This window comes from Mercenaria mercenaria, chromosome 8 (assembly GCF_021730395.1).
Source record: "Mercenaria mercenaria strain notata chromosome 8, MADL_Memer_1, whole genome shotgun sequence".
In the NCBI taxonomy this organism is placed as follows: Eukaryota; Metazoa; Mollusca; class Bivalvia; order Venerida; family Veneridae; genus Mercenaria; species Mercenaria mercenaria.
Window position 1 is genome coordinate 43,120,231 of NC_069368.1, and position 15,132 is coordinate 43,135,362.

At 34.5% G+C, this 15,132-nt stretch overlaps 1 protein-coding gene across 1 annotated transcript in view; it reads right to left on the reverse strand.

Moving 5' to 3' along the window:
* Window positions 1-15,132, reverse strand: part of LOC123566493 (uncharacterized) — a 158,833-nt gene that overhangs the window by 32,876 nt on the left and 110,825 nt on the right. The window contains exon 20 of the mRNA XM_053549125.1: window positions 9,801-9,876. Within this exon, the coding sequence (XP_053405100.1) occupies window positions 9,801-9,876 (76 nt within the window). The remainder of the gene's footprint in view (window positions 1-9,800; window positions 9,877-15,132) is intronic.

Below are 15,132 nucleotides of genomic sequence, written 5' to 3' on the forward strand. Positions count from 1 at the left end.
CTTTGGGGGAACACACAAGTTTCTGTTAAGGACTACAAATAACTAATGAGAAATAAAATTTTCAAACCAATTTCCCTACCCTTGAAAATTAAACTTATTTCAGTCCGACATACTAATTTCAAATAGTACATTCTTAAACTGGTAGACAGATTTAAAATGCACCAAGTTTCAAATAAATATTCCCAAATTTTCATGAGGGCCAAAAAATTTTTTTGGTCGCGGGGTTTCAAGACTGCTATTAATATTCCACTTTAGTGAAAACAAAGCAGATGAAATGCCAATAGCTCTTTAAAGGCACTGGAGGTAGGGTACTGTAGTAACTCTGCTGTGATATTTATTTTTGTTATAAAGTAATAATATAAAAAAATTTATATTTTTACTTCTATGGCATCGCATTTGTTTAAATTTTGTTTTTACTTTTCTTTTCAAACAAAGATAAATTTTGCAGTTTTCAGTCTCAAAAAAGGGTTTTCCATCTTACAAGTTATTTTCTAGAAAAATAATAGGGGAAAATCATTTAAAAAGGGTCATAGGGCCCTATCATCCCCCTGAAATTGACTTTTGTTTTAAATATATGATCCATACTTTCATGAAGGGTATCGATTACTTTTTGTATATAAAAAAACAACATCAAACTGGTCAAGTGCCCCCATCTGAACAAATAAGAGGTTTGATTGAAATCAATCAAGCTGTTCACAAGAAGAAAGTATAAGCTCTGGGAGCCCTTAAAAAGGGCCAATTTGTCCCCATCAAATTATTTAAAAGAGATCTTCATGTACTAGAAAAAATTTTTCATGAAGACCATCAAGTGCTTCGGGAAAAAAATTTCTTTTCAAGGTTTTTCTATTGTTTCTAGCAGCCCCCAAAAAGGGGCAAAGTCCCCTTAGAATAAAAAGGAGCAGACTTTCAAATCACGGGCCAATTTGATGGAGATCAAGAGAAGAAGTCATTTAAAGGTTTTTCTATTGTTTAAAGTGTTTTCTGTTTTTATCAGTAGGGGTCAAGCGCCCAATTTGAATAGATATGACAAATGACTTTAAAAGATTTTATTTTTTAGCTCAAACAACCCAAATTTGGAAAAAACGGGAAGCGGGCATTACAATTTTTTTCTAACCAAGTTTTATAAAGCCAAAGCTTTTTCAAGAAAGTTTTTTAAAAAATTTTTTTTCTAATTCTAGTTTAAATATCCCTTAAGGGAAAAATGACAAATTTTGAAATCATTTCGGGGAGGGCCATATAATGTTCTACAAATTTGTTGTAATTTGACCGTAGTTTCAAAGAAAAATTTGTTTATTAATTGTTTACAAGGGGTGAGAGACAGGACCTCCCATCCCCCTATTCTACAGCTACCCTAAAACCTTTTGGGTTCGGAAAGCAAAAAAGGGGCCTGAGGCCCTTTCGCTCACCTTTTTATCTTTCCCTTCTTGTCCTAAAAAAAAAATTTTTAAATAAAAGGATGGGAAAACAAAGGGAAAAAAAAAATTTAACCAAAATGAAAAAAAATTTTTAAAAAGTACAGATATGTAAAAATACCCAAAAAATTTAAAAGTCCCCCTTTGTACCGAAAAAGTGGTCTCGTTTTGCCAATAAAAAAAGTTACTAAAAAATAAGCTATTTATATAACTAAAAGGGAATATTAAAAAAAATTTATTGTAAGTGAAAAAAAAGGAATTGTTGACAAAAATTTAAATTTTTCAGATCAGTTCTTCATTAGTTACAAGTTACCAATTTTAATTTGAAAAAAAGGGAGTAATTTGACACAAAATGCCCTGTTAATACCCTGTTGGCTCAGCCCAACAAATGACAATAATAAATTTCAATAAGTCCTATAAGTACTTACTGTTTAAAAAATCCATTTTTTTCCCAATTCGGGGGGGGTATCAGATATAAAATAACTCAATTGGATTGATTTGTCAGGAACCCAAGATTTTTTTGTTGAAGATTTTTTGGGAATTTTGTAAAAATAAACCATAAAAATCTCTTAGCTGCAAAACCCCAAAATACCCAATCTGGCCCTTTTAAAGGGCAAAAATCTGGCCCCATGGGAACCTATCCATTAAAAGAAAAGGTCAATTTTTGGTGATAAAATTGTTGCCAATTAGGTTAAAATCAATATAAATAAGCGCTTTGGCGAAAAGGGTAAAAAATAGTTTTTTTTTGGGGGCCTTTTTCCCCCATAACTCTGGAACCCATTAGGGGGGTCTCCCCCGTTCAACAAAGGAAAGTTCTTATGCGACAAAAGTTTTGTGAAAAATTTGTTTAAAATTTAAAATTATAATGAACTGCTATTGTGCAAAAAGGTCAAAAAATTTAATCTGGCCCTTTCGGGGCCAAAAAACCTAGAACCCATAAGGGGAAATTCGCCAGTTCAAAAAGGAAACCCAAAATTTTTTGTGATACAATTTGTGTGCAATTTGGTTTTTAAAAAAAAAACCCTAAAGGAAGCGCTATTGTGAAAAGGTCAAAATAGAAATTTTTGGCCCTTTCGGGGGCCAAACTCGGAACCCAAAAAATCTGGCCATTTCAAGAAAGAACCAAGCTTTAGGGTATAAAATTTGTGTGCCGTTTGGTAAAAAATCAAATCAAAAATAAAGTGCTATTGTGCAAAAAGGGCAAAAAGTGATTCGGCCCTTTAAGGGGCCCAAACCTGGAACCCAAAGGGGTTTTGGCCGGGTTCAAAAAAGGCCCAGTCTTAGGTGATAAAATTTGTGTGCAATTTTGGTTAAAAAAAAAATTTTAATAAAACCCAATATCAAAAAAAAATTTGTTCAGGACGCACAAAACTGCGAGGGACGACGGACAAGGGGTGATCACAAAACTCCCTTTGTCACTATGTAAGGGGTTTTTTAAAAAAAAAAACCAACAGAACTTTTTTTAAATCCCTACCCCTTATGATGAATGTCAGAAAAAATTTGGGTTTTAGCTTTTTCAAAAAAATTTTTTGACCAATGACCTCCCCCACCCCAAAAAAAAACCTTCATTAAAACCATGCATTCCCATATCAACTTTGCAAAACAGGGGCAACTTATTGAAAAAACCAAACCAACTTTAAAAGTTTTTTCACCAGACCAAAAACGGGGGGCATTTCGACCCCGAAAATCCTTGAAGTTAAACATTCCATTTTCATCTCTTAAACTATGTAAAATCTCTGAAATTATAGGTATCCCCCAAAATTTTAAAAGGGAAATTAAGCGTAGCTTTAAAAATTTCCATTTTTTGTAAGGATAACTTAAAACAAATATTATACCCGATATTTTTAACCCCTCTTAAAAATGCATTTCAATATACGCTTTCCCCGCAAAAAGTGGCCCCTACTGATTGGGGGACCGAACTGTTCCTTAAAAAAACAATTTCTTAATCGTCTTACCCGGGGGGTAATTAAAATAAATTTAGATATGCAAAAAATAAATTAAATTTCTCTGAAAAAAATTTTAGTAGGGCAAAAGTCTTGATTAATAAAAATATTTGCCCCATAGAGAAGTATCGAAAAGCAAAATAAATTGTTTACGATTTTACTTTCGGGGGTGGGGGGTTTATATGTTTGTGATACTTTCATTTCTTAATACATTTTTATATTTCAAATAAGTATGGTGAATAATTCCTAAAGTATTTTCCCTTTAATTCATTTAAAAAAACCCACGATCACGTGGTTTAAAAACGCTTTTTTTTTGCCTCACCTTTGGCGTGGGGAAATACAAATTTAAAAATCTTAAAAATTCAGACTCACTTTATCTCCAGGTAATATTTTTTTCCAGCAGTATACACTCCCTGAAAACAAACTGACAGAATAACCATAACACCAAATCACATCATTTTTGTTCCCCTTTTTTATTTTTCATGTTGATTTTTTTAAAATTTATTTTGTTGGGTTTAACACGGGGACCAACACTATTAGGTCAATTTTCTATTTCGCCCCCCTCAGTGCTTTTTTTCTCGCATCACCTGGGGAGAACCTCTACCGCTGATCCGGAATTTCTTCTCCAGAAGAATTCAACACCATGAGTGAGGTCGAAACAAACCCACATATAGGGGGAAGGGCCCCCAATTTGAAAGGAGACCCCTTCTGTTTTTGGAAACAAATACTTTATGAAAAATTTTGAAAAATTTATGGTTTACTTCGCAATTAAATTTACCTGGTTTTTTTAAAAACAATTCCCTTTTTCACCCTATCAACCCTTTCTTGGGTTTCATTTTTTTGCAAAATGAAAAAAATAAAAATCAAGGGGCCAAATTCATCTTAAAATTTTCGAAAATATCTCTGTTAACCATTCGGACTTTTTTTCAATGTAAACTATGGGGTTTTAAAAAAACCCCGAAAAATCCCTTTAAAATTTAACCCTGAAAACAGTGTTTGCTATCAATTTAACAAAAACTCACCCTTTACATTTGGGATGTATCAGCCAATAAACAGGGTTGTTGTATAATTTTTACCCAAGGGGTTTAGTTTTGTGAACATAAATTTTAAACCCCCGTTGTCTTAAAAAATACCTCCATATCATCAAGATCATCCTTAATTAAAAATTTTCTTAAAAGTCATTTAAAAAGGGAAAAAGCACCGATTTAGGTTTAAATTCTTGAAATTGGCAAACTATTTTTATGTAAGTAATAAGGAAAAAAATATGTTGTTTACAAAAAAAAATTTCTCTAAACCCCCCACCAAAAGAAATTTTAAAAAAGCCCCAAGGCCCTAACTCCCAAGGGAAAAACATTGAACAATAAAATTCCAGTAATGTACAAAGGGTTTGAAGTGGGAAATCATGTATTTTGGGGAAAAATCCCCAACCCTGGTTTAGGGAATATACGATCAAAGCTTTGACAAACAAAAGTCATAAAAAATTTTTTTTACTAAAAATATGTACAATAGTTTTTTCCCCTAATCACCCCTTTTTTGGGGAAATTCGTTACTTTATACACAATTTGGGAAACACTGTAAAAATGACAAAACAAAAGCCTAATTTTGAAAAGCGCTGAACCGAACTGCCAAACAAAGGGGGCACATGATGTATATTTTTACCCGTTTTAAATTTTTTGAAATCTTTAAATAAACATTTTACCAAATGTATGAGATAGGGATAAAAGTGGTCTCTACAATGTTAAAAACCCTTTTCCTTTGTTTTTAAATAGGACCTAGATTTTTAAACCCCCTGACCAAATTTCAACTTGGGCCCAGAACCCCAAGATTTTCATTTGACCAATTTCATGAAAGAGGGTCAAAAATGATTCCAGATGTTACAATTTTTCCTTTTATATACCAGGACCTAATTTGACCCCATCTGACCCAGTTTTGAATTGCAAGGGTCATCAAAATTCCAATTTTACCAATTTCATGGCAGGGGCATAAAAAGGGCCCCCTTTAATTTTTCAACTTTTTTTTGATTTTACCTGTGCCTAGTTTTTTTTAACCCCCCATGACCCAATTTCAAAATTGACCTAGAAGTCTCAAGACAAAATTTTTGACTAATTCTCATGATTTCAAACTCTTCGATGCTAGATGTTAACAAAATTTTCCCTTTTATCTGGCCCATTGAACTAGTTTTGACCCCATAGACCCCGTTTTAAACTTTAAATTTATATTAAATCATCAAACAATCATTTTTGACCAAGTTTTTGTAAAGTTTATCAAACCCGTTGCCTTGAGAGTTTCCAACTTTTCCTTTGTTTACCAGGGGGACTTTATGACCTGACTTACCATTCGAAAATTCCTAGAGGGCATAAAGAAAATACTTTTATTTAAACTCAAAGGGGTTTCAAAATTAATTTTTCTATAAGGGGGTTTTTTTTTTTATCTGGTAAAGACCTAGTTTTTTACCCCCATGCCCAGTTTCAAAATTTTACCAGGATCACAAGGGAAAACTGACCAATTTCATAAAATTGACCAAAAACGGGGCCCCAAGAGTGCTCACAAACTTTTCCTTTTATTTGACCCGGTTCTTTTTTTGACCCCCTATCCCAAAATGAACTTGCCTTCAAACATCAAGACAACATTCTATTTTATAAATTGAGTAACAAAGTCCCTAGAGGGGACAAACTTTCCCTTTATCTGGGGCCTTTACCTTGTTTTTTACCCCACATACCATTTCAAATTTTTACCTAAAAATCTAAAAACCAAAAATTTGACAAAGTTTCATAAAAAGTGGGGGCAAAACTGAGCCTCTAAGTGTTAACAAGGGAAAAGTTGATAGAAATTCACTGCCCCGTAAGCCAGACAAAACCATCACAAAAGTACCTTGGACTTTGCTCAGTGAGCAAAATCTTGAGGTCACCCCGGATCAAAATTTTACCCTTTTTTGATTGGGGTACCTTAAAAACAGGGCTAAGTATATTTATGAAAGAATTTAAAATGTTTTAAAAAGAATTAAACATAAAATAATATCTCTCTACAATTTTTTAATTTCAATGTGTGTTCATCATTTTAATGGTTTGTTGCATTTAAAAAATCACTATCAAATTTTCAAAAAAACATTAAACACTTTAAGCGGGTAAATTCCTTAAAAAAAATATTTCCCTTTTACTGAGAAAAATGCACTCTTCTTTCCAAAATAACCCTTGCCCCAAAAAATTTTACAAGTTTTTTTGCAAAAAGTGTATATTTTAATTCCCATAAAAAATCTAAACTCTTAAATTTTATCTTTTAAAATACTCTAAGTTTTATATGATAACTTCGTGCTATTTAATAAAGAATGAAGAGGAAAATAAAAAACTATACAAATTTATAGAAATAACTTGCAACAGGGATGCTTACCTCTGAAACTTATTCAAAATAAAAGTAAAACCCCCCTTTACATATCCCTTTTTCATCACGCCTGGGTTTATATTTTTTTTACCCTTTTTTAAAAATTGTAACCCCCCCTTTTCATATTCCCGTTCTTGGTTCCCCTTTTAAAAATGATAAAACTTCCATCAAAAGCTGGCCAATGGGGTCTTCCCACATCAATATTGAAAAAAAGAAAAAATTGCCAATACCTTCAGAGGAAAAAACACAACAAAACCAAAACAAACATAAAATAATTGCTTATATACAATGGCTATATTAATTTTTTCCAAGTTGGCCATAACTCTGGGCCATACTAATTTTGGGGCCTAACTCTGGCTGCTGTGGAATCCAAATTAAAACACCCGGGCACTGCTTCCCTGCTGGAAAAAGAAACCCGTGAGATTTGATGACTTTCTAGGGCAAATACTTTTGAAATATAAAAACAAAAAAATTGGGGCGGACTTACGAATGGGCGGGCAATTAACTCTAAGTCTCCCCCAAAAATTTTGGGGGGAAAAAAAAGGGGTTTTTTTGTTATTCAAGGGGGTTTGGGAACTTTGGCTCCCCGGGGCATTATTGAGCCTAACTTTTGCATTCATTATAAAAAAGTTCCAGAAAAAATGCTTACATGCAAAACTTTTTAAAAAAAATTTAATACATTAAAAAGGGCATCATTTTAAAAAAAAGACTTTGGAGGACAGCAAGCGACGCTTTCAAAAGCCCTTTTCAAAAGAATAATCAAGAGTCGAAAAAGGGGGATAATTTTTTTAAAACTGCAAAACATTAGGAACCTGCCAGTGCTTTCGCTCTGACAGGGCATGTGTAAATTTTAATCCACCCCTGATGGGACGAATACCCTTACATATAAAATTTAAAACCAAGAAACTGTAAGTTAAAAAGAACATAATTTTGTAAAAAGCAAGGATTATTGAACCTTTCCTGCAGGTTATCATGCAGGGAAAAAATGTAATTTCAATCTTTTTCCCCCTTTTTTTATCGGGGATACCACTTACATACAAAAAAATAACCAAAAACCTAAGAAAATGGGGCTTTAATTTTTAAGAAAAAAAAAAATATCATGGGGTCTGTTAATGATTCAAGATGCAGGAACATTGGGGGAAGTTTTAAACGATTCCCCTAAGTGGGTATGAGATACCCCTAACAAACAAACCCAACCCAAAAAATGCTAAGTCGAAAAAAGGGGCATAATCTTGTAAAAAAGCAAAATAGATTATGGAACCTTCAATGAAGTCGTTTATTACATGAAAATGTGTGAAGTTTCAAACCCTTCCCACAAATGGGGACTGGGGCAGCAGCTATACACTGACCCCGTGCCGATGCCCGGGCCGACTCATGGGGGGATCCAATAGCTCTATATTTTTTTTTAAAAGTGGCTAAAAATTAAGCCAGAGTTACGAAAAAATGCTGGTGAGATCACCTTTTAATGCAAGAGATGCCAAGTCTGAAACTTTGATTTAAAAAAAATTAAGAAACATGTTAAGCAAAACTTTAATCTATCAATAAAACTTTTTGCTTAACAATGTATTTCCCCCATTGTGGTTTTCTGTAAATGAAAATCAATTCAAAAACAGAGGGAAAATTTTATTTTAAAATCTAACAAAACAAGCTTGGGGTTTAAAGTCACATTTTTTATGTATATCTGAAAACACTTACATTTTGATTTTAGCTTTACCAAAGCTCCCCTTTAAAAGTTATGACGCTGGGTGTTGGGGTTAGATCTTTTCCCTGTAAGTTGTTTAGTTTTTTTTTTTACGTTCACGCGAAACCCTTTCACGAGACCACTACCATTTTTGAAAGTTCGGACCCCTTTTTTTTTCATTCCTCTGCAAATACAAATTAATTATATTTAACCTTCAATGGATTAAAACAAAATTGGCGGTGTGTATGTCTTATACAGCATTTGGGAAAAAAAAAATGCAGAAAACTAATTTTTGACATTTCGCAGCGTAACATTTTGAAAATGGGAAAAATTACAGACACAAATATAACGTCACCCAAAAAATTGGTGGAAATACATTTATTCACTTTTTGTTTTACTTTTTCCATCAAATCTCAATTTTGAATACCAGGAGATCCAAAGTTCATTTCGAAAAAATTGTCCCCAAATATAAAAAGTTGTTTAGCACAAAAAAGAATATCTTTCCCCTTGTTTTTTATTGCAAACAAAGATCTATTTTTCTATATCTTACCTGTCCTTTTTGGAATAAAATTTTCTTCAAATTTGAAAAAAATTTAAAACCCCTTATTTGAAACCATTCCCGAGAATAATAACCTTTACTGCATAAAATGATAAAGGTACGAATTGAACTCAAGTCGAATCCCAACCTACAACTGTTTTTTTATCTGATTTTCAAAACTACTCTTAACTAAGCCATGGAACTGTTAGCCTGCCCCTTTTACCCTAACTTGACCTTGACATTTCAGATAGTCTGTTCATTGGTTAAGCATTCAGCCCAATTAAACAAGATTCTTAAAAGCCGGCAAATTTTGGGGGGAAAAAGATCTGACATAACCTTTGTCCTCCAACTGTAATTTTGAACTTTGAGATAGGAACCTGGGGTTTGCGCATGACACTCCGTCTCACTAAGGTTAATATTAATGCCAAATATAAACAAGATTGCTTCATGCATGTCAAAGTTATGGTCCGGACACACAAATCCGGACGGATACACACGGATGCACGCACACACATACACTGAACAACCATTTGGACGACTATGTCTTTGCTTCCGCAGGCTCCACAAAAATTAAGTTGATAGCATGCTTAAAGAATCACTAGTTTTCACTCAATTTGAAAACTTATTGATTAATAACGTAAAGTTACAATCCTTAAATAACCTAAAAATTATTTTTTTCCTGTTATATTCAAAATTATGTGGGACACTTTAAAACGTTAAAGCTATCAAGTTTATTCTGATTTTGAACATACAATTTAGCATAATTATCAAGCCTTAAAGGAAATGAGTAAAATTCTGACATGGAAAATGTGAATAAAAAAAAACATTACTTGTACAGAAATATTTACCATCAAGGCAGTAGCACATCTTTGACAGATACCACATACTCCACACATCTGGCCTTCACGGTCACAACTACAGTTCCTGTTTCAAAAATATAGTTTAGTTTATACATTTATTAATTTATTTTAGCTTGATTGTGATGAATGCTACAAACTTACTTAAAAAGCGCTCGAGTCTGCGTCCTGGAAAAACCACAACTTGCATATGAGAAGGCATTTTCGTGTCCCCACTGGGGCTCAAACCACATCCCCCCGGTTGAGCATCTGACACTTTAACAACTAGATCACCTCTCCCCTTTAACATAATTTATGTAATGTTGTATTCTATCTCAAAGCAAAACAGTAAAATAACCCTTTTTTCCTTCAACCAAGTGAACCATTCCTATCAACAACCTTAATCAAACTCTTGTGAAATAAAGGCAAACCTAGTCTACTCCTACTCAAGGCTTTCAAATATTTCACAAGGTGTACTTTTTTGACCTGATAATCCAGTTTAAAAAGTATGAACAATTATAAAATTAATATGGTAATTACATGTATTGCTAAGCCTGACATATTGTTCCAAAAGATATCACTATTCCCTATCCAGGTACAAAAAAAAACAATTGTGAACTCTCTAAGGTGATGACAATGGTTATTTAGTTTTTTTGTGGGTTTTTTTTTTGGATTTATCGTCACACTGACACATGATAGGTCATATGGCGACTTTCCAGCTTTAATGGTGGAGGAAGACCCCAGGTGCCCCTCCGTGCATTATTTCATCACAAGCAGGCACCTGGGTAGAACCACCGACCTTCCATAAGCCAGCTGGATGGCTTCCTCGCATGAAGAATTCAACACTCCGAGTGAGGCTCGAACCCACATCGATGAGGGGCAAGTGATTTGAAGTCAGTGACCTTAACCACTTGACCACGGAGGCCCCTGGTTATTTAGTCATCAAAGGTATTTTGCTGCAGATGTTTACCACACTTTGTTGTCATAGCAACCAGAATTCTAATCTTAATTTCAAATCGAATCAATATGACTGTTGAATTTATCCATTTTTTTTTCTATAGCAACCAGAATTGTAGTTCTACTTTCAAAACAAAACCAAAAGGTGTTTTTTGTTAAAAAAAAAGAGAAAAAAAAAAGCAAAAAACATACAAACATAATTATGTCTCCCCCTACTGTATGTATTCTAAGGATGGAAGAGGAAATCTGTCTAGCAAGCCAGACAAGATTTTTCGACTTTTAGCTCTTGAGGCCATTTTGAGCAGCAAAGGTGAACTTGCCAGTGAAACCCACAACTAGGCTTGGTACTGATCACTCTGTGAGACCCGGACAAGCTTAATGCAGACACAGATGGATGGATAGACGGCAAAGGCAAAAACAATATGTCTCCCCCACCTATGGCACTGCGAAAAAAGGGTCAATATACGGGAGTGTACGGTCCCGTATATTTCGAAAATACGGGCGTATACGGGATGTATATTACAAATATACGGACCTAATATACGATCCCGTATTCGGAACATCTAGTATACGGGAAGTCCGTATATTTGTCATGCATATACGGGATCCCGTATACGCCGAATATACATAAATGTATATTTCCCGTATATATCGCGGGCTTAGCACAAAACGGTTGTAACTGATATGAAATAAAGAAGGAGTTACAACTGTTTTGCGCTAAGCCCGCGATATGCAATATACGAACTTTCCTAAAAAATCCCTAGAAATGGTGTTTCTTCGTGTCCTGCTTTAACATAAGTTTCATTTTCATGTATTCGAAGGGTCTTGAGACTTTTTTTCCCGTATACTTTCCGTATTTTAGAATATACGGAACACGTATACGAGCCTGTATATTCCGAATATACGTAGTATACGGATCCCGTATTTTTGTCATATACGGACTGTGATTGCATCTAATATACGGGGCATATACGGACTTGTATTTTCTAATATACGGGCTTCGGATTTTTTCCGTATACGCATGATATACGTAGTATACGGATCCCGTATTTTTGTCATATACGGACTGTGATTGCATCTAATATACGGGGCATATACGGACTTGTATTTTCTAATATACAGGCTTCGGATTTTTTCCGTATACGCATGATATACTAAGTATACGGATCCCGTACTTTTGTCGTATACGGGGCATATACGAAACTGTACTTTTTGATATACGTGCTACGGACTAGTCCCGTATATGCATGGTATACGCAATATACGGATCCCGTACTTGTGTCATATACGGGGAAAATACGAAACTGTATTTTTATTATACGGGCTACGGACTAGTCCCGTAAAATGCATGGTATACGCAATATACGGATCCCGTACTTGTGCCCATATACGGAATGTATTTGCATCTGATATACGGGGATATACAACCTGCAGTTTTTGATATACGGCCAGGTTTTTCCCCGTTTATGCAAGATATGCAGAGTATACAGATTCCATACCTGTGTCACATTTAGACTGAATTTGGTTTCGTATTCGGGGAATTCACGGACCAGTATTTCTAAAAGATACATTTACCAGACGTTCCCGTATATGCATGTATAGTATACAAATCCCGTATTTCTTGATGTAAACTGATTTTGTATATGGGCACACACTGAAAGATGACAAAATGAATGTCGGTGATACCTACAGCAGAATACGGTATGTTAGAAAAAAGCAAGACAAAGACAGGGTATGAGAAAAAAATCGTATTGTTATTAATTGGAGACATGTCAAATTAAACTAACATTTTATTCAACTTAAATACTTTTTAAATCAGTTTTTCAAACGGTTATGAATCATTTTCATTTCTTGTCCAAATGAAATAAGCAGAATTAAAATGTGAGTAATCAATAACATCAAGCATTTCTTTATATTATTATATGTTCATTTCTGATTGAAAAACTAGCATTTCGCACATTTAATTCTGCGCGGTTGACTCAACAAATCAGTTGAGTATCACTTCTTTTACTATTGTCTGTACATGTTTTCGTTATTCCCATGAATGCTGATTACCGCTATAGGCTTTTCGATTTGCCGTCTTCTAAAAAGAGCAGTACACCCCTCCTAATGTCCGAAGATGTACTTTAAAAAGACGCATGTTGGTTCTGTACTGGAACACGATATGTAAGCAGGTTACAAATGATGAACCACATGGAAATATTCAGTTTCCTGATCTCAATAAGTATAAGCTTTTATCTGTTGTTACGAATGTCACTGAGAACGAATGGCTCATCCGGGCTGTCTGTCTGCATCTGTTGATCAAACTAGTAGAAACTTCACACATAAGTATATCTCTATCGTGAAAATAAATAGTCGTCCCGTTTTCTGATTCCAGTAAACAACTCTTGTGTCAACCTGGAATAAAAAAAAAATTTCACGCATTAAAAGTTATAAAAAATCGACTCTTGCAATTCATGGATACTGATAATTATATCTATTAAATGATGTGAAAATTATGACGAATAAAATGACATGTGGTCGCGCCGGGAAACGAACCCTGACCGCAGCGGTAATAAAGAAGTTTTCCACTGTCGTTACCAATTATAACGCAAGGGAGGGTGTAGTGTTTAATGCACGTTAAATATACAATTTTTATCGTGAAAATTAGTTGAAACATCTAATTCTCATGTGTTTCCGCAACATTATAGTCTGTCAGTATACGTAGCATAATTATACACCATTAATATCCATATATCTAAAAAATATAATGCCGTGCCATGAGAAAACCAACATAGTGGGTTTGCGACCAGCATGGATCGAGACCAGCCTGCGCATCCGTGCAGTCTGGTCAGGAGCCATGCTGTTCGCTTTCAAAGCCTATTGGAATTAGAAAAACTGTTAGCGAACAGCATGGATCCTGAGCAGATGCGCGGATGCGCAGGTTGGTCTCGATCCATGCTGGTCGAAAACTAAGACTATGTTGGTTTTCCCATGGCACGGCTCAATTATATATTTTATTTCTGTTCTTGTCGGACGATCTGGAGGCCAGTGCCTTTTTTTTTAGTATTCTTTTTAAAAATTGCGTCATTTCTTAAATTTATTTTAACCCCAAGATTGCATAGTTACACTAAAAATAAGATAATTTAATTGTGTCAAATGTTTAATCACCCTTTAAATTTCATTGTGTATTACAATATTGCCTGGGGATAAGAAATATCCGGTCAGTGTTGTTTCAAGCTGGGTCATAAAAATATGATAACCCACTTACTACAAGTGATAGGTACTTTAAATTTTATGGTTTTATGGTTAACCTGTTAAGTACATCATTTTGCGCCCTGCTGAAAAAAACAAGAGGGCCATGATGGCCCTATATCGCTCACCTGTTATCATTGCACTTAAGGACAAGTCTTCAAGGTCAAAAGATCATAATAGAAATCAATCAAAAGAATTATGAGAAAATATAGTTGAAATTTTCTTAAGTAACTTTAAAAACAAGATTTGAAAACTTTTTGTTTGAGGTCCACTAGGCAATGCTACATGTCAAATATCTAAGCTCTTTGGTTATTTTTAAAAAAATTTTGAAGATTTTTCTATGTACAATCAAGTAACCCCCTGGGGCAGGGTCAATTTGACCCAGGGGTCATGATTTGAATAAACTTTGTAAAAGTCTAATAGGCAATGCTACATGTCAATATCTAAGATCTAGGCCTTCTGGTTTATTTTTAGAATTTTTTTTTTAAGATTTCCTATGTAAAATCAAGTGACCCTAGGGCGGAGTCAATTTTGACCCCAGGGGACAAGGTTTGAACAAATTTTGTAGAGGTCCACTAGGCAATGCTACATGTCAAATATCTAGTCTCTACGCCTTCTAGTTTATTTTTAGAAAATTTTTGAAGATTTTCCTATGTAAAATCAAGTGACCTCTGGGGCGGGGTCAATTTTGACCCAGGGGGTCATGATATGAACAAATTTTGTAGAGGTCCACTAGGTAATGCTAATGTGAAATATCTAAGCTCTAGGCCTTCTGGTTTGTTTTTAGAAAACTTTTGAAGATTTTCCGTTGTAAAGTCAAGTGACCCTAGGGCGGGGTCAATTTGACCCCCGGGTCATAATTTGAACAACTTTAGTAGAGGTCAACTAGGCAATGCTACATGTCAAATATCTAAGCTCTAGGGCTTCTGGTTTTTGAGAAGAAGATTTTTTAAATATTTTCTTATGTAAAATCAAGTGACCCTGGGGCGGGGTCAATTTTGACCCCGGGGGCCATGATTGAACAAATTTTGTAGAGGTCCACTAGGCAATGCTACATGTGAAATATCTAAGCTTTAGGCCTTCTGGTTTATTTTTAGAAATTTTTTGAAGATTTCCTATGTAAAATCAAGTGCCCCCTGGGCAGAGTCAATTT